Genomic DNA, 20243 nt, shown 5'->3' with positions numbered 1-20243 from the left:
AATCAAATATTGGACTTCTCCCGCATTCACTGTATGAAATATAGCCTTGAACATTTCTCAAAATCGAATTATTAAGATGCCCATTTACATAACAAAGGAGCTAAACTTGTTTAAAATCGAATATTAAGACGCCCATTCACCTAACAAGGATGAAGTAGCTAAATTTTTTTTACAGCATCCTACTAAAGTACTAATGAGTAGATTGTAGCAGTCTGTGCTTTGAAATTTGTCAGATGGAGAAACCAAGTGGTATCCTTGTAGACAACACCATGCACCTACATAGATGAGGAATTTCACCAATTTGGTCACCATAAACACAACCAAGAGTAGAGAGGAGCACATACAACAACAAAGCTATTGGTTGAGTCTTAAACAGTGCACTGCATGTATTAAGCTATATAGATATACACATGGTGTTTAGAGCTGTTGTTGGATACCCTATTGTCAAATATAGCTCTAGTTACATGAATCAAAAAGTAAAAACGGAATAGATGGATGTTGCCTTGTTCTTGTCAAAGACTCCCCTTGTGCTTTGTCTACTGGAAAATCAAAAGTGAAAACACATTTTGGGTAGTAAATAACAAAAAGATGCATCTTTCCTGGTCAATAAACAAAGAAAACAACAAATAAAGGACTTAGCTACGAGTCTAAGACCATGAGAAACACAAGCTTAACCATCTGAAATTCCAGAAAAGTGGTTGCAACACAACTAGCTTGACTATTTAAAATCATCTTGATCATCAAAAATGCAAAAAACCATTCCAAAAGGTAATGCAGCACAAGATTTCAAATAAGTAAAGAGCATGAAAGCCAACATATGAAGATTTAAAAAAATTCAATTATGAACATCAAGCAATTTAGTGGCAGAATCTAACATTTTCTCAGCCATGCTACAGATCACTATAATTGCGCCACACAGCACGGAATTCTTCGCGGAATGTGTTCAGACGAGCTTTCAGGTTTGGTGTTCTAAAGCTTGCATGAAGCAATGTAGCTGTGGAAAAGGAGGGTGGAGGTGAATACATAGTTAGAGACTTATAAATGAAAAGCTGGAATAATTATTTTTTTTTGTTTGGGGGGGGGGGGGGGAGATATAGAAGATTACCGAGAAGGCCAATAGCAAGTGCCCACAAGACCATAAGAGCACCACAAGAAACAATCCATAGGAAGAAACTAACTGCATGATATATTCCATATGAAAAACCATAATTATTAAATGTATAACAATCAAGACCTAATGATAAGTCAACAAACAGGGAAAATGAAGAAGTTTCTACCTCCAGAAAATGCCAAAACAGATACCCATCGAGGCCGTCCACATATAAATATTGCTCGTTTTGTAGAAGGGCGCCCACGAATAACAGGCCTAAATAAATAACATTCCAGGTAAAGATAAATCATCAAACAGTAAGCAACTTTATAATAGCAACTGTACTTACGCAAGGGGAGCTCTAAGTTTAGCAGCTAAATGAGGAGAAAACTGCCTGATAGTTCTTGTGATCTTTTCACTGAAAGTAGCTGCAAAACTAAACAAACATATACAAGGAAATAGTAAAAGAGAAAACCAAATAAACAACAACCCCCATAAGAGGACCATAAGATGTTTCACCATTTTGATTCATGTTAAATTCGAGTATCCTATCAATTTAATCATTTCTACTCTAGGTCCATCATCCATGCACCACCTTCTTGAACATTTTCCTTATTTATCATCTTCTATCATTCATTCTTAAATTGTTTTTCTTCAGGTCGGCCAACCCCTCACCATTCATCAACAGAAATGTCAACAATTAAATCCAAAAGTGAGATTGACAGTTTAGCCAGACATGCATACCTATCATTCAGAAGCCCTATGCTCAAAGCAGTAGTCAGTGCGGCAACAATAGCAAGCGGCCTCCTAAGAAATCCCATCCCTGAAATCCACACGCATGTTAATGCTCCAATTCTCTGTCACATACAATTATACAAACATACCACATACTACAACAAACGCCCTGCTTTAAAATCCACCACAAATTTGGCACCCAAATGGTGACAGTGTGATTGTGTTTAAAGATGTGGTGAATCCCAGCACTGGGCATACAAAATAAACATGAAAATAAACCATCGTCATAGGCACCCTTACCAAGAATGAGTATGATCATCAAGAAATAATTAGTCCTGTAGCTGCAAATTAAAAAAATAAATTCAGAAATGAGTACCGGAATACATGAGATGCGGAAATTAATTCGAAATTGATACAATTACAAATTCACAAGAACATCATAAATTTATTGGGGGAAAAAAAAGCGAAACTCTGAAGCAGCTGGAAAATTTATAAATTTCCCCTAATCGTCCTTTCCAATTGATGAAACAGTAAGTAATACAAATTCGGGAGTAAAAAAGAAAGAGAGAAATAGATCGTACTAGTAGAGATTGCACTTGAGGCGACTGGTCCATTTGGTCTGGGAGCGGGGGACGGTGAATCGGGAGAAGAATTCCGAGAAGGGACGCGGCGGCGTGGACCAGTCCACTTCTCGCAACGCCTCCACCAGATCCTCAGCCGTCACGTTACTCCAATCCATCAAGGATCGATCGGAAAATTCGCCAATCCGGCAGATCGCGGGCAAGAAAACCTAGGCGGAAAAGGGGGAAAAAGGAACAAAGATTCCGAGTGCAGATGGTCGTAGGTGGTGTGATGAGAAGTGAGAAGAAGAAAATTTTGATTTTGAGTATACGCTTTTCGTATATGTAGGGAAAATGAAATGGAAGAGAAGAGACGTACCAGATCAAAAATAGAATAAACTAAAATGTCTGAGCCCGGGTTCGAACCGGGGACCTCTAGTGTGTGAGACTAGCGTGATAACCGACTACACCACCCAGACGATTCAAATTAAAGTTAACATTTTTATAGTCTAAGGTAGACATGGCCAAACCAAACCGGCCCACCGGTTAACCGCCGGTTTTGAACCGGCGGTTCGGAACCAGAACCGGAATCGGACGACGGTTCCGGTTCGAAATCCAGTTACGGTTCGACATACGGTTCGGTTACGGTTCAACAAAATTTGAAACCGTAACCGGCGGTTAACCGCCGGTTAACCGGAAATAAATGGTCATCGCCGGTAGGTTCGTAGGGTTGCAGGGGTAGGGTCGGAAAAGGACGGTTAACCGCCGGTTTTTGGTCAGAAACCGGCGGTTCGTGTCGGAAAACCGGCGGTTTCTGACACAAAACCGCCGGTTGGGGGGTAGGGTTGCAGGCGTAGGGCGTAGGGTTGCAGCGTAGGCCTGAAAAGGTGTCGGAAACCGCCGATTTCTGACCAAAAACCGGCGGTTCCGACCGTTTACAAAATTTGAATTTCAAAATTTAAATTTAAGTTGAGCTCAAATCTTTTTCCTTTTTTTTCTAATTGTTTCAACTTTACTTTTAATATATTTTTTTTTAAATCGTAATTTTGTATCTATATTTTAAATTCAAGTGTATTGTTGTATTTTGTAACTTGTTATTGTATTGTAGAAATTTACATTCAAAGTTTCAAATCAATAAAATTGCAATTCTTTATCATTATCAATTTCTCTTTGGATTGTACTATAGAATTTAGAAGTAATAACTATAAGATTTTAAAATAAAAAAAAAAAACAAACAAACAAACCGGAACTGAACCGGAACCGGCCCGGATGAACCGGAACCGGCGAAAAACCGACGGTTATTAACCGGAACCGGAACCGCCGTGACCGCCGGTTAAACCGGAACCGGAACCGTCATAGCCGGACCGGTTACGGTTCAAGCATGTCATGAACCGGAACCGCCGGTTCCGAACCGGAACCGCCGGTTTTACGAACCGTGGCCACGTCTAGTCTAAGGACCCGTTCGCTTTGTCCGACGGGTCACTATCAGATAAAATACTAGAGCAGAATTGTTTCTGGGGTGGCCCACCTCTAACATTTCTAATTGCGTCGTTCGGGGTATATGATTTGGCCCATATTGAATTCAATATTTCTTCATAATGTTATATTAAATGAGTCAGCAATTATACAAAAAGACATCGATGCCCTTTAAAAATTTTAAACCAGAACACCGCCCCGCGTAATTGAAAAAAAGGCGGCTACTTTTGCACATTTCAATTTTTTGGACGCTCTTCAAATATATGGCAGCCAAATTAGAATCACTTCCCACCCAAATTGAACACACTCGACATCACCCATTGGAGCTTCAAAATGAGGTACACGATAACACCCCTTCATACATGCGTGTACATACGAAATTGTACGCATATTGTCGTTTTGATTGTGGGGTAAAAATGTCGTCGATGATATGCCTGTATTATCTTGTATATGCGTGTCTTATTGGGGTTGTGTTGGAGTTGTTGTTGTTGATATGAAAAATATGTGCCTTAATTAGTCTATGAACCATTTTAGTAAGTCTGATTTGGTCTATTTTTTTGTATGGATGTCTAGTAATACGGTTGGAATGAGGAGTTCTGGAGTACTCGAAGGGGGAAATCAGTCGCACGGTCAGATTCGATTGCAAGTCTACCATACTCTGTTTCCGTAATTGTACCTATCACGCTCAAAATTCTACTACTGGCTTTTATTTTATAGGACCGGTTAAGCTTCGTAGTCCGCGGCGGAAATATCGCAAAGGCGATCGCTCTCGTCGGATGTGGACGGTGCGAGAGGAAGAAATAATGGCTGTTTGTTTGGCCGACCTCGTGGCGAGAGGGTGGAAGTCTGACAACGGCTTCCGGACTGGTTATTTGGGGATGATTGAGGACGCCATCCGCAAGGAATTTCCAAACACTGACATCAAAGGCCAACCTCATGTAACGTCCAAGTTAACTGCTTGGAAGAAACACTACACTAGCCTCAAAAATATACTTGCTAGGAGCGGCGTCGGGTTCAACTCTGACAATGAATACAAGATCGAATGTGACGACGATCAATGGGAAACAATTGTCATGGTAAGTACTTGTCAATTTTGTGTTGAGATTGGGTATATATCAATGTTGAACTACAGAAGTAATCTTGTTTGATCAAGGCCGACAAGGACGCCAAGTCTATGCGCCACAAGTCCTGGCCCCTATGGGAAACATGGAAGATAATCTTCGGCAAGGACCGTGCTTGCGGAGGTCGTGCTGAGCAGGTTAATGATGCGGCTGGACGTATGCGTGGCCCTGCTGCCGCGGCGTCAGAGGTCAATGAAAATGAGTACACTCAGAGCTTGGACGATCTGGAACCAGAACACACATTTCCCCGCTCTCAGCCGGTGGGAACTCAGGACACGAGCACTGGAGGCAGCGGCAAACGCACCTCGACGACAAAGTCTTGCTGTACCAAGAAGCTTAAGGTCGATGCAGCTGACTCTGCATTGATGGAGTTCCTAGCTAATCTCCACCATGATACCAACTCCAGATTGGAAGTGATTTCGGCAAAGATTGGATATGAGTTTGATCTTGGTGAGGCTAGGAAAGTTGTGTTTGATAAGCTGGGTACGGTGGAGGGACTCTCACTCGCCCAGAAGTATCGGCTATGTAATATCCTAGGCTATAAACCGCAACGAATGGAGGTATTTATGGGCATGCCAGCTAACACTCGCCTTGGGTACCTGCTAATGCTTATCGAGGACAATGCGCACAAGGCTTGAAGAGCCCTGGTTCTGGGATTTTTGATGCCGTTCTCTGCTTAGCTGGCTATATATGATGCATATGTTATGATATTTCTAGCGAACTTACTGATTTTGATGGCGTTTGAACGTAGCTTGCAATTAGGTTGTCACTTTGAGGCTGCGTTCACATATATGTTTAGCCATTAACGTACTACTATTTTGATGCGACCCACGTATGCTATGTGTAGTTACCGTATGTATTTTTGCTCTATTAATCGACTACGTTTTGTATTACTCTGTTGTGGTATGCAGACATTGCAATTCATGCATAAACAATCAAATGGAGCAATAGTAGTTCATATATTCATCGTAACAAACAAGAAGTAGGCATACAACACAAATATGGCCAAAATAGAACACCCTTTCCTGAATAGAAATTGGCAACACCGCAGACCCCACATCCACATGCACTCCAAATTAAAACTAAGCTTAAACTATGAAACGATTCATTAGTTTACTATGGTTCACAAAAGGTAGGGCCCAAACATATAGTTCAAAATGTACGACTTAATCTAATATGTGGTAGCGTATCAAATAAATGGGCACCCACGAACCGATCCAAACGACACATACTACACTCTTGGTTTTTTGTAGATATATGGCCATCGCGACTTTGGGGAATTGGATGCACACGAACTCGCATTGGACGACAGATTTGAAGGGCCACCTATGTCTCTGTTTCGCCCGGGCTGGGTCAGCAAGGCCCTTCCCTTCCCCATCATCTTAGTGTGCAGTTTCCCATCCGCGTCGAGGTCAATGAAGCATATGCCATCTTCATTTGTAGACTCACGATCAGTAGGGGGTTCTTCTTCATCCAGAAAGAGCTTACGACGAAGTGAATGTGGCGGGAATACCGCAGGCGAGTTCACCTCTGTTTCGTTCTCATTAACCTCGTAGCAACTTGGCTCCTCAGCCGAGATCTTCTCAGTCCTGTCGGATAGCAATACAACTGTAACCTCGTGCTCCTTTTTCAGGTCTTCGGACCCGTACAAGCATGCTAGCTTTGAGAAATGTGGGTCATCACGATGATAGTACGCCCCGGCGAACGGGATTTTCTGAACAAGTTGTAAGCTCCCACTTAAGTCATAAGTCATACACATAATACATTATTGTTAAAAACAATACATGCAGAATAGCCATCCAGAGGTTGTCGTTCGCACGAACATATGCTGCCCCGACGTCCCACGAAGCTCCTTCACCGAGAGTGGAATTGAACGTTTCAAACCTAAGCTTCATAAAATCAAGCCGTTGCTTGATTTCTGCCTCAGTGAAATGGATGTCAAGATTGGTCCGCACCTCTTGTTGTGCTGTCAGCAAGAACCAGTTGGGGAAGTCAGGGAGCGTCCATCGCGTGGCACCTTTTAGCTTGATGATCGTGGTCAGCACAATCTCATCGACTTCCGCCGTCCAGTTACCGTAGTATAGGTATGCTGCTTGGGGAGGGATGATCATGGTTTGAGGTAAGAATGGGAGCATGAAAGTAGTTGTATGTAGATCGAAGTGGGTGATGCCAATTAAATAGTTTGTAATTTTTGTGATTAAGTTGAATGACATCTACCTACTCTCCATTACTCATTGCATCGAGCCAAATAAAACATTAACTCAGCCTGCTAGGATTTTTTGTGATAGGGATGATTGACAGATATCTAACCCTATTACTCATTTATGTAGCAAAATCAAGATTGAACTTAGATTGTTTTTTTTTGATGGTTTTAGTCGATATTGGAAAATAAGGAACCTCGTCATTGTTAGGTCGTGATTATCAGATGAAAATTTTATGAAAATGTAATCACAATTACACTTGGTGCAAAGTCCAACGATTACCTACAAATAATGTAGGTAATCATTAAAAGGGATGACTATGTTCAAAAGTTTATAAAACCAACACGACCATATTTTTATATTTCTATTTAATTTGATTTGTATTGTTATTTGCCATTTCTATTGTGGTGAGATCTAGGTAATAATTATGGAGATAATGTTACGTCTTCATTTGTCATTTATCTATGAACCTGTTAAATTTGAAAATTTCCAGAAAATAAATTGGTGGAGCGTGTGAATATGTTACACAGTCAATTCTTTCTCACTATTTATGTTTTTCGTAGTTTTATTGGTCCAATATTTTGACAAAATAACAATACATAATATAATATATTATGTACTAAAATATACTCCCTCCATCCACAAAAAATAGATCACTTTGTGTATGGCAGGGGTTTTAATGTAGAAATAGTAAAGTAAGATAGAAAAGGAGAAAAAATACATGACGTAAAAGAGATAGGGAGAAAAAGTGAGTAAATTATGAGAGAGGGAAAAAAAAGTGGGAAAAGTACGAGAGATAAACTTCCCATTTTTAGAAATGGTGCTATTTTTTGTGGACGTCCCAAAATGACAAAAGTGATTTATTTTTTGTGGACGGGGGGAGTATTATTTTATACACGTTTTAATTGACTGTTGGTACTTTTTTCATTGTAGTTTCCTTTGAAAGTAGTCCCACACAAAATATTATGCTACTAGTGCTATTTTTTAAATCAACAAATATCCTGCAAACTCCACCAATATTGTAGTTAATCATTAAAAGGGGAGACTATATTCAAAAGTTTATCAAAACGTTAACATAGTTAAATATAGTACAAAGACCACCAAAATATTCAACTACCAAAATAAGATACAAATTGCAAGTCTTGGAACTTAGTAGCTACTAATTACATAATTAACAAAATAACATGTTGTTCACATAATTCACACGAGTTTGCCAATAAAGAATCCTACAACAATCATCATAATACCGACACACGACATTAACATTTGGGTCTTCAAATCCAAAACAGGTTTCCCGGCGCAAATGTGACTTGCTCTAGATGCTTGCTCCAACCTTGGGCGAATGGGAGGTGTACGTTCCTGATCCAATCGTGGAATGTTTGCACGTTCATCAATGTAAGAGTTGCCGCTAAGCCCTCGAATATACTCATCACACCAATGAAAGGATCCCGAATGGTTGAGATTAGCGGGACATTTCATATAATAACGTCCCGCGTTGATCGCGTTTTTCCCTGCCATTCGCATCTCCATCTTTCCCCAGCCACACCCACATTCGGGAATACCATCAGCCTTCGCGACCCGTTGCGACATTTGCTGAGAGTAAGCCAACAAATACATTATTAAAACTACAAATCATCTATAATTGAGCACAACACATAACACATAGAGTAGACGCAAACAATCATAATAAGGCACAACAAAACAAAATATCCACTTCAGGTGGTACTTAGTTTGAAGAAAGTCATTAGAGAACAAGCGTAATTATTTCTAAACGATAGATCTATCTAGTATTCCACATCTCCTGCGCTATGGCGTCACGTAGTGCAGTCCACTCCGGTGATGGGTCGACACAGTCAACGTAGTTGTTAGCAACATAAGGCGCTCCATTAACGACCATTGGAACATCAACATCGAGGGCGATTTCCACGGGATCTGTACTCATCTCCCTGCGGATGAAATTATGAAGAAGGAAACATGCCATGATCAATCTGATTTGTGTTTGAATTGGATAAAAAGAGCAACTACGCAACAACCCCCAACGCATCTTCAACACAGCAAAGGCGCGTTCAATAATGTTTCGAGCCTTGCTGTGACGCATGTTAAACAGCTCCTTAGGATCATGTGGAGCTGCGTCGCCAACCCCCCATTCCTTCAGGTGGTATCGCACCCCTTTGTACGGCGTCAAGAAGCCGGGGCAATTAGCGTATGCACTGTCGCAGAGATAGTAACAACCTACACACATTATCATGAACCACCCATTGAGAAAAATCAGAACATTATTGTTTGAGGATTTTGGGTTATTCAATTTTTTTGTCAGTATCTTCCTACCTTGCGGGACTCTGAACCCATTGGGCCTAGATAAGGCGTCCCTCAGCACTCTTGAATCACCGGCAGACCCTTCCCAACCAGGTAGGATATAGACGAACTGCATATTTCTATCACATACAGCTAATGTGTTTGTTGCGATGGATCCTTTGCGTGTGCGATACCGGGGTTTATGACTGTTGCTCACCAACACATTGATATGAGTACCATCCAAGGCACCCAAGCAACCCTGCAATGGACAACACCACATCAGACACATATGACAAAATTGAAGAATTAATAACCGAACACATTAACTATATGGTACGAACCTTGAACCATTTCCATCTATGGTCAATGCAATCATCCGGGACTGGGGTAGGCTTTTCAAATAATACATCGTGAAGACTGAGAATGGCACCTCAAACTTTATTCACATAATAGGATACCGTAGATCCCGACCTAATAAAATTGAAACGGACTACCCGGTTTTTTTTGTGATGCGACAGAACGCCAATGAACATCGCAACCTGTTCTTCAATCCCTAGACACTTACCTATGTGCAAACCCCCTCGATCCTTAAGTATACGGCACAACTTGCCGAACGTGTTGCGATCCATGCGAAGGTTATCAATGCAATCTAAGTCTGTGACATTTATGAGTCTATGCAGACGTTGCAGCTGCTCGGGAACCTTAGTTAACACGCTGTATTGCCTAGCTTGTTCAACAACCCTACGCCTCTTTTGTTTAGTTTGGGCCTTCAGGAAACGATGTACGAGTATCGTAGTCTCAATCCGATATACACGCATGATGTCTTCAAGCATCAATTGTATGCGGGCATAATTAACTGAGGGTGTTCGCATCGTGCTGATTTGTTTAATCACGACAAAAAAAATGGAGTGTATGCTCCACCAGGTAAGTGCACATGTAGGTTCTAGTAAATCAGAAAAAACCATTTTCGCAAAATAAACCGGTTTTTTAGTAATGAACTCATCTGTTAATCAGTTGAGTAAACAAGATCAAACCTCAGACTGTTCCTAAAAAAAGTTAATTTAACACCTATTCGCAGTGTACAATGCAACAGTCACACATGAAGAACATGATCGACTAGCATGCAGTGCATCTAAAGGAAACAAGAAACCAAAACAATACTAAGCAGTTCAGAGAGCTTTGGGAGCTTATTATTCCTGATTAATTCAGACTCTAATGCCTATAGGAAGGACAAATCCTGGAAAATTCACAACAAATATATGAGCGTGAGCTTAGTACCCTGGTTAATTTTGGTGATGAGAGGCGGTTGTACGAGTGTTGGTGTCCGTCGAAATTTTTGTAGTTAGAGCAGCCGTTCCTCTTTCACTGCCACACAAACACTCCTTAAAATTTCACCAATTTTTCCTAGCTTGTATAAAAATTATGCTAATATCCTACCTTTAATGCTTTCAAAAAGCAAAGAATAGCGTTTGTACGTCGCCCGTATCTGAGAGCTGTTGCTACTTCTCGGTTCACAGATCCGGTTGACTACTACCTCCGAAGCCGAGCTTCTCTTGTGCAAGACTTCTCCTTTTTAAGAGAGTGAGTACAGAAACAGGAACATGGCTGCCCACGGCTGCTAGGGTTTCGGCGTCTTCAGAAATTTGGGGATCTCGTTTTGGGAATTTCGAAAATATGGTGGAGGGGGTGAGAGAGTGTGAAAATGAGAAGGGTAGATGGGGAATAAGCGGCTAATTTTTGGGTGTTGGTTTCAAGGAAAAAAAAAACCACCGCCCTTCTCAATATTTGAAATTGATGATATCAGAAAGGAACAGTGTAAATACTTGGGCTTTGCAAGTCATTATCGGATACACCGAATGGCATTAAATGCCATGAATTTATGGCAATTGTGACCATATCGGACAAAGCGAACGGGTCCTAATTTTAATCCTCGAACAACAATGAATTCTATACAATTCTAATATCTCTCCATACTTTAAAAACTTTCTCGTAAAAATAACAAAATTCAGGTACATATAATATATTGTTGATATTATACACACATGTCTCAAATTGATAAAGGAGATGTAAACTTCAATTTTCATTGTATAATTACGTATAATTTCACCCAAATCAAAGCTCATGTGACAATTACTAAAAATGTTAAACTTCATAATTTTTCCAACCAATTTTCATTGTATCATTAGGTATAATTTTCTTTTTGATAATTGAGTTTGTAAGCTAAAGGATAAATACAAGTTAGGAGTTGAAGTACTACTAGGCAGAGAGAAATACTCCATCCGTATTAAAAAAAATAGAAACATTTGAAACGGAACGAGTTTTAATACATAATTGATAAAGTAAGTGAGAATAATTGATAAAGTAAGAAAGATGAAAAGAAAAATGAGTAAAGTAAGAAAGAGGAAGAGAAAAAATAGTGAAAGTGGAGTTAATGGATTCTGAGGTCCATGTCCTAAAATTGAAAAATTCTAAACTTTCTATTTTTAAGGAACGATCCAAAATGGAAATAGTTGCTATTTTTGAAAAACATAGGGGGTATAAATTAGGAAGAGAAAATTCCAATTATACCCAAAAATGAAAGAAAGATGAAATTAAAGGTATGTACATTGAAAATAACAAACTATAGTATAATAAATATATTTTGTAAAATAATTGATAGCTTATAAGATTTTGAAAAAATAAGTTGAGTGTTGATAAACTTATTTTAACCAGAATTTAAGTTATTGGAACTAATATTTATAGCTTGTTATTTACAAACTTATTTGACCTAGTGGAGATCAAATTAGTAGTGAGCTACATAAAATATCTCTATGCCTTGATGTTTGCTCGTTTATATATTTTTTACTAATAAAATACTAGTATTTGAGACTTTTTTTATTACATGAACAGAATAATACATTTTACTTGAGAGATTTTTAAATATTTTGGATTAATTTTTTATCAAAAGTTCTTCCACTCTTCATGAAAAATTAAGTACTCTCTTCGTCCACCAATAATCATCTAATTTTATCATTTTCATTCATACAATAACAAATGTGTTTATTTACTTTTTTTTTAGAATGTATTCCACGTTCTACTTACTTTATCTAAAATATAACGTTCTACTTACTTTATCTAAGTTATATTTTATTATAAAAATTAGTATGTAAAAGGTTGGGGTACCTTCCACTATTTTTTTCTATTTACTTTCTATTGAAGTTTTAAAAATCATACTAAGTCAAACTGAGCGTATTATGTATCAACGGTGGGATTAATATTTTTATATTGTTGTGGGTGTCTACTCCCACACATGTATGTTATTGTTGAGTGTGTTTAGATCCTACCACTATCCAGTATCCACACACCATTTTTACCACTATTTCGCCTCTAAAAATGATTAAATATACGGTATATACCTCTACATAGTTGAAGAGCGTTTTTATTAGAAAATTAAGTAAAGTAGTAAAAGACCTTTTGAATTACTCACTCCGTCCCCAATTAAAAGTCACACTATTCTATTTCAGTCCATCCCCAATTAAGAGTCACATTTTATTTTTACCATAAATGGTAAGTAGGTTTCACATTCCACTAACTCACTTCATTTACATTTTATTATAAAATCAATATAAAAAAGTGAGTCCCACATTCCAATAATTTTTTCAACCAACTTTTCTTTACATTTTTTAAAGAGTAAATGCCAAAAGTGGTCCTTAACATATGATCATTTTATCAATTTGGTCATAAACATGATTTTTTTGATTATTTGATCCCTCACAAATGAACTCGGACCCGAATCGGTCCTCAATTGACATAACCGTTAAAAGTAACGGTCAGTGTTTAGCCGATTTTGACCAAAATTAACCATTTAATTAATATTTTTAATTATTAAAATAAATTAGAAAATAAAAAATTCGTCTCTCTCCCATCATATCTCACTTCTTCTCTCTTGCGCAATCAGTTTCCATGGGCGCCGCCACCTCTTCACCGTTTCAATTCATCAATTGACTAATCCAATCCTCGATTAAGCTAAGACAATCCTTTCCCTCTTCTCCCTTTTTCTCTTCACATACACCATTCACATTGACTGGCGGCGATGGCGGTGGCTGACGGCATGGAGGTTGCGGCTGTGCTCTCCCAACAACGGCGACACGAAATCGCCGTGGAGCAGCGACGGTGATGTCCGGTGAGGGTGAGGCAACGACCATTGGTGGTGACCGGCAATGAAGGCAGCTGATTTGAAGAGTTTGAAATTTGGGGATTTCCGATTTTGGGGAGGATCTCGGAGCGGCGATGACAGAGGGAGGACGACGGTTGTGGAGTTCACCTCCTTGAGGAGCTTCGATTTGGGGGCGGATGAACCAATTTTTGCTAATAGAAATTAAGAAGTTTAATTAGGTATAATCAACTATAATTAGTAATTTAATTTAGTCAAATTTGCAATCACCAGTCTATTTTTGACGGTTTTATCAATTGAGGACTGATTCGGGTTCGAGTTTATTTGTAAGGGACCAAATAATCAAAAAGATAATATTTAGGACTAAATTGATAAAACGGCTATATGTTAAGGACTACTTTTTGGCCTTTACTCTTTCTTAAAACCTGTGCCCGGTCAAAATGTAACTCTTAGTCGGGGACGGATGGAGTTCCACGCAAGAGGCCGCAAATAAGCCAAACCAATAGTACTATGTAAAAATTTAATGAATTTCGCGCATTAAAATATACAAACTCATTATCACAAACATTATTAAATCAACCAATCCAATCCCATTCAAAAACTCTATAAATACATTGATCAATTCATCGCCCCAAAAAACAAAGCAAAAAATAAAACCCCCACAACATCATCACCATCACCATCACTGGGAGTTCAGCTTCAATTCCTTTTGATTCGAGCTCTAAATCTCGATAATTGAAGTTGCTAGCTGTCTCCGATGGCGCAGCCGATGAGGAGGTACTACGCCGTTGGCGATTACGTGGTGGGGAAGCAGATTGGGGCGGGCTCCTTCTCCACGGTCTGGCACGCGCGCCACCGCGTCCACGGCACGGAGGTCGCGATCAAGGAGATCGCCACCGCCAGGTTGAATTCCAAGCTACAGGAGAGTCTCAAGTCGGAGATTTTCATCCTCAAGAGGATCAATCACCCGCATATTATCCGGTTGCACGATATGATCGAGGTGATTACTCTCTTGTTTTTGTTGAAATTGTGCTTTGGAGTGCTGGCGAGTTGCTAGGTTGTCGTGAAAGTGCGACTGTTTGATTGATTTCATTTTGTTGGGTTACGAAATGGAGTACAAATTGTGTGTATGTTTATTTTTGGTATAATTGGGAATTTCGATATTGTGTGAAGTATATTTAGAGATAATGTGGTTAAGTGGTATTATTGTGTTGAATGAGTAACTTGATGATTCTGAGTGAAGGCTACAACATGAGGACAGGAAGAGCAAAATTATGAAAGAATTTAATGAGAGTATCTAATGCCATATTGTAAATCACATCTAAAACTGAAAACTTTGTTATCAGGAGGTGAAGGTAGCTGCTGCTATTGTAGCTGTAGTGTTTACCTTCGCATATTTTCAGTTTGGCAGTGTAAACCTTTTGTTGTGACTAGTTGAGTTTCTGTGATTATAGTGAGAAATGAGCAACAAATGATTGTTTTCTTGCATGTGATGGAAATAAAAAGAAGAAACTGGTCATTGCACGTTATGTTTATTGAATTCTTTTGGAGGAAAAGTGATGCTTAATGTGATCCTGCAAACATTTAAGAAAAGCTGGATATTTATCACAGGTTAAGATAATACCTTCATTTTACTGGAAATTGTTTACTGTGTATAACTGTAGGAACCTGGGAAGATATACATTGTTTTGGAGTACTGCAAAGGGGGCGACCTTTCAATGTATATTCAACAACGACAAGGAAAAGTGTCTGAAGCAACTGCTAAGCACTTTATGCAGCAACTAGGTTTCACGCTTCTTTTTTTTTTCTTTCTTTTTTTTATTCTTCTCTCCCTACTCTCTAGTTGTCTTTGTTTCTCGTGTAGAATAACACATCCGAGTTATATCTCCTCTTTTGCAGCGGAGGGTCTGAAAATTCTCCGTGACAACAATCTTATTCACCGGGACTTGAAGCCCCAGGTTTGCATTAAAAGCTACCTTTATTTTTACGCCTTTCCTAGGTTGTGGTTTTCATAGTTTCCTAATTCTTCATACAATGAGCTTCATGGACTTGTTAAGTTTTGTCATATTTTTTACGATTTTGCTTCTCGCTCCTTGCTTTTTCCTCCTACCACACCTCTCCCATTTTCTTTTCAATTCACCAGTAGTATATGAGCCCATAAGTATACCCAATCAACATAAATTGTTGAAGGTAAAGAATTAAGATAGGTTGCTACGTTGTTAGCTTTCAGGCAGAAGTGACATGTTATGTTTAAACAGATGACATGCAATCATTACCTCACCCTCTAAAGTCAAAACAAGTTTTTCATGATGTCCAGTGAAAAATGGCATTTTTTATTGATACATGTCATTTAAATGTATCTTATTGTTGAAACAGAATTTACTCCTTTCCACCAATGCTGATAATAGCACCCTGAAGATTGCTGATTTTGGGTTTGCAAGGTATAGCTATCTTCTCTTCTAGTGTGTATACAGTTTCATGAGTTCATTAGCTACACCTTGCTTTTCTGTATCTCGATTAACTTAGGATACATGACTAGTTCTTTTGCTTTGATGAAGAAATCCATGGATGTATTGTTGGGCTTAGCTAAGATCTTCATTATTAATTCACCTTGATTGAGCCTGAAACACATTGCCTTGATTTTCTCAAGCTCTGGTGCTAATTATCGTATTTAGGCCATCTTAATGTGTTATTTCTATAATTTTTGTTTTGATGTTTTTCTTATTGCTCATATCTATCCAGATATATTAGTAATATGTTAACATTTGGTTTTTACTTTGGAATCTACAAAAATTCACAAAGCAATTTATGATGGCTTCCCGCTCTCTGCAGTTTGACATGCTTAAAACATGTTTTTATTGGTTACTTGTTGCTAGATGGTATTAAGCATTAATGTTATGAAACAGAAAAGGCAAAAATTACATCAAAGATGCGTGGGAAAAGGTTCTAGATTGTAAGAATGTTCTGTGGCATTTGCTAAGATAGTCATGAATCATATTGTAAAGATCGATAATTTGATAAGCATAGTTCTGAAATTCCCAATACTTATGCTTTATACAGATCTTTACAACCGAGAGGCCTTGCAGAAACTCTTTGTGGCTCACCTCTTTACATGGCTCCAGAAATAATGCAACTTCAGAAGTATGATGCTAAGGTGAGATTCACTTATCAATTACTGAAACAGATTTTCCCCCATCTATTCCTATACTAATTTTGGACTGATAACACAGGCAGATCTGTGGAGCGTCGGAGCCATTCTTTTTCAACTTGTAACAGGGAAAACCCCATTCACGGGATGTAATCAGATACAGGTTTGTTTCTTGATCTTATCTCTTCAAGGATGGTTTTTCCTTTTCTTTACTGAAGCTAGTTTTGCTAATGGGGAAGAGCCTAGTTGACTAACCAATAGGATGGTTCATGGTTCATTTTGCAGCTGCTACAAAACATCATAAAGTCAAATGATTTGCCATTTCCACCAGAGGCCAAGGATTTGAACCCGTACTGCATAGATTTGTGTACGAAACTGCTCCGGCGTAATCCAGGTAATCGTCATGTTTTGGATTCTGATATGCTAAACATGCTCAACTCTTTCACATTTTTAGCTTTGACCTGAAAGTTTCTTTGTTAGCTGACTTCAGATTTCAGAATATCAGTACTTCCACGATTAATATAAATAACAAATGATAATTCATAGCTTTGCATGGTTTGCACTGGACACTAGCTTCTCTAAAGTCAGGGCTTTATAGTTCCTTTTCTCTCCCTTCTATTCCCAAATCTGACTGGTCTATGAGTTCCTTCACAGTTGAGCGTTTGACATTTGAAGAATTTTTCAACCATCCGTATCTGTCCAACACGCAGCCAATTGATTCCTTCAGGTAAGTGCTGCCAGAAGTTTACAATATCTTGAGAATACAAGCTTTATAGGTCTGAATAGGGACACTTCTTTGTTGTACTCAGTAATAGGCAATCACGGAGAGACTTAGATGATTTCCCCGGGAGGAATACAGAAGAAAGCTCTCAAGAAGATTGCTTACCATTTAGTCTAGATGATGATTCCGGTGTGCCGGTTGGCAGTCCATCTCCTAAGAGGTCAACAATGAGATCCATGTATGGATTTTCTCTTGATTCAAAATTTGAGCAGAGAGATTATTTAAATCTTGCGACCAGAGTAGGTTCTTCCAAGAACAATAGTGGCCCATGCAAAACAAGAATTACAGGCTCCAATCTTGGCAGTCGTCAACTTTCAGAAGGAAACTTGAAAGAATCACTTAAAAGGAATGACCTTGGAACACTTGAAAGTCATCCAAAAGGTGCATATTTTGTCAAATATTTTGCTTCCTTTTTTCAGAATAGAGTCCTCCTGGTTATCTTCTGCCTGGGCATTAATTTTCTTTTACTAATTTTGCCCCAAATTGGCAGTCGTGGATTCACTTGAGTCAATCGACCAGGATTATGTGATTGTGTCAGGTCCTCCACTAGACTTATCTTCTTCGGGAGGACGTGCTTCTAAGCAAGGACATTTCCCCTCTAAAACTGCTGACCAACCTCTTGCTTCTGGAAAAATGAAGAAAACAAGTTCACCAATGTCAATTGGAGGTGGAGCAACTGGTCGTGTTGATGACACCGGGAATCTAGGAAGTGCCATCTCTGCTCCTAGGACTTCGCAAGGATCAATGGATATGGAACAACCACCAAGTGACTGCATGACACGAATCAAGTCATTGCAGTGCTGTGCATCTTCCATAACTGAATTAGTGAATGAAAAGGTATCTTGCAGCACTTCGCTATCAGAAATCTACTTAAGCAACCTGGCTAATGGTTGTCTTTATAAACCTTGGCTCACGATTCTTGTTTGTGTTCCGCCTGCTCCTTGCTTTGAATAGTGTAAGTGAATTAATTGGCTATTTATATGTGACATAGGAGTACTATTTATCACGAGAGAGAATGAGAAAGTAGGAGAAAAAATGGTGGTTGATTGGGAAAAGTTATTGAGAAATTGAATGGGTTGGTTTTTACTATTATATATTCAATCTCAATATGAATTTAACAAGTCACATCCTTCCTATTGCTAATCTTCCATAAGGTATATGAAGTTATTTACGTTGTTCTATGATTCTTTTATTTTGCATCATATAACATTTGATTCCTAACAGCAGCACGAGAAGATTGCCTGGATATGGTTCACTATCCTCATGTTGTAACTTGATGTTAATTGTTGTAATTTTCTAGGCTGATGGAGGAAAGCAACTAGAGGCATTTTCTATCCAGCTTGTAATTCTTGCTATATGGAAGCAAGCACTGGATATTTGTCACACTTATGCCGCATCAGCTAGTGAAGGAAGTTCGTCTCAAGAGACTACAAGATTGACAGAAGTCTCTAACCTCCGACATAGTCCGGATGCCCAAGAATGTCTTGATATTGCTAACAATCTAGAGCCTCATGATATCTCCTCACTGATTGAGAGAGCATTTCTTCATGAAGTTGGGAATGCTGAAGAGCTTGCTAAAATGATAGAGCCTGGTATGGTTCGCATAGTTGTCTTTGAGAACCAACAATCTTGTTCATCCTTTTCTCAGTAGGGCTTGGGCTTGTAGAAGTCCATTTGTCTGCAATCTCACCTAGGCATGCTTCTTCATTTCAGGAAATATGGAGATGCCAGATGCAATGGAGCTCATATATCAGTCTGCTCTTGCATTAGGCAGACGAGGAGCAGTAAGTACTTAGTCAATGTATTAGTATTGCTACTTTTCTTGGATCAGAACATGCTGTATGAAAGTTTGACACCATCTTATACTGGCTCACCACAGTTGAACTCATTCATAAACTCATTTGTTCTGCTGCGGCCCCATGCTAGGCCTAAATCAAGAACTAGTCTTCAAAAACATTGGTAGAAAACTAAATGGAATTTCTTTTACTATGCTCTGTTTCTAGGTAGACGAATACATGGGTGACATAGGAAACGCTGTGGTCTTTTATTCAAAGGCAGCTCATCTCCTACAGTTTATACTTGTGGAAGCACCTTGCCTCATCCTGAATCCTCCATTCTCCCTCACGAGCTCAGATAGGTACCGTATCAAGAATTACATTGACGTTCTGAATAACAGGCAAAGCATCTCACAGTCTCAGAGAATGGCTCTCTTCAAGGCTGCTGATGATGGCCGACCCTGCCCTTCATGACAATGGTAAACTATATATGTTGTACAGATATCTGTGAAAAAAACGAGTTTTAATCGGTTAATAACCCAAAAAAAGGAAAAAGAAAAAAAGAAGAAGTTGAAGTACCTCTCCTTGTGATTAATGCGTTTATAGGTGAGGTTTTGTATTATAAATTGGTCTCTAAAATGAATGATACGTTTATGCAGTTGATGGTTGATGAATACCAAAAATTAGAACTTTTACTGTGTATTCATCTGTGTCTTCTCTTGCTCCTTTTTTCTTCGAACTTATTATTTAAATTTAAATTTAATTTTTATTTTTAATTTTTTATTCGAGTTTAATCTGTGTACAAGTTTATTGATTCAATTTAAAGCTTTAGCTAATACTAGTATCAAACTCATAGCTCATAAAAATCGACATATTCTGAGCAGTAATTGTTAAAAAAACAAAACATT

At 38.7% G+C, this 20243-nt stretch overlaps 4 protein-coding genes and 1 non-coding gene across 7 annotated transcripts; 2 read left to right on the top strand and 3 right to left on the bottom strand.

The window, feature by feature from the left end:
• Window positions 1-30: 30 nt before the first annotated feature.
• LOC125219802 (PRA1 family protein A1-like) lies at window positions 31-2736 on the bottom strand. 2 transcript variants are annotated; one of them, XM_048121877.2, is made up of 8 exons: window positions 2407-2735; window positions 2126-2166; window positions 1835-1913; window positions 1440-1526; window positions 1278-1366; window positions 1106-1177; window positions 876-994; window positions 31-275 (listed from the first exon to the last, which is right to left on the bottom strand). In XM_048121877.2, the coding sequence occupies exons 1-7, from the start codon at window positions 2562-2564 to the stop codon at window positions 891-893; spliced, it is 630 nt and encodes a 209-aa protein (XP_047977834.1). In that variant the 5' UTR covers window positions 2565-2735; the 3' UTR covers window positions 31-275; window positions 876-890. The 2 variants fall into 2 exon arrangements, with proteins under 2 accessions (XP_047977834.1, XP_047977833.1); XM_048121876.2 differs by lacking the exon at window positions 31-275 and adding an exon at window positions 362-539 and having other exon boundaries at window positions 2407-2736.
• A 54-nt stretch (window positions 2737-2790) lies between these two features.
• On the bottom strand, window positions 2791-2864 carry TRNAV-CAC (transfer RNA valine (anticodon CAC)). Its single transcript has one exon. It is a non-coding gene; the product is annotated as a tRNA-Val (tRNA).
• Window positions 2865-3771: 907 nt separating this feature from the next.
• LOC148933553 (uncharacterized) lies at window positions 3772-5620 on the top strand. Its single transcript, XM_089066922.1, has 3 exons — window positions 3772-3828; window positions 4590-4937; window positions 5015-5620. The coding sequence occupies exons 1-3, from the start codon at window positions 3772-3774 to the stop codon at window positions 5618-5620; spliced, it is 1011 nt and encodes a 336-aa protein (XP_088923048.1).
• Window positions 5621-6213: 593 nt separating this feature from the next.
• On the bottom strand, window positions 6214-7093 carry LOC148933552 (uncharacterized). Its single transcript, XM_089060567.1, has 2 exons — window positions 6767-7093; window positions 6214-6696 (listed from the first exon to the last, which is right to left on the bottom strand). The coding sequence occupies exons 1-2, from the start codon at window positions 7091-7093 to the stop codon at window positions 6214-6216; spliced, it is 810 nt and encodes a 269-aa protein (XP_088916693.1).
• A 7142-nt stretch (window positions 7094-14235) lies between these two features.
• On the top strand, window positions 14236-20037 carry LOC125219779 (serine/threonine-protein kinase ATG1c-like). 2 transcript variants are annotated; one of them, XM_048121840.2, is made up of 13 exons: window positions 14236-14631; window positions 15296-15416; window positions 15531-15589; window positions 16008-16072; window positions 16692-16785; window positions 16862-16942; window positions 17065-17173; window positions 17434-17506; window positions 17589-17941; window positions 18099-18397; window positions 18861-19152; window positions 19274-19344; window positions 19564-20037. In XM_048121840.2, exons 1-13 carry the CDS (start codon window positions 14389-14391, stop codon window positions 19807-19809), a joined length of 2106 nt encoding a protein of 701 aa, XP_047977797.1. In that variant the 5' UTR covers window positions 14236-14388; the 3' UTR covers window positions 19810-20037. The 2 variants fall into 2 exon arrangements, with proteins under 2 accessions (XP_047977797.1, XP_047977796.1); XM_048121839.2 differs by having other exon boundaries at window positions 14238-14631; window positions 18051-18397.
• The last annotated feature ends 206 nt before the right edge of the window (window positions 20038-20243 follow it).

The sequence above is a fragment of the Salvia hispanica genome, chromosome 1 (genome assembly GCF_029641045.1).
Source record: "Salvia hispanica isolate PSC_SH4W2 chromosome 1, Shi_PSC_v1, whole genome shotgun sequence".
NCBI lineage: Eukaryota > Viridiplantae > Streptophyta > Magnoliopsida > Lamiales > Lamiaceae > Salvia > Salvia hispanica.
Note: the sequence above shows the minus strand (reverse complement) of the source record. Positions and strands in the feature narration are given on the sequence as shown.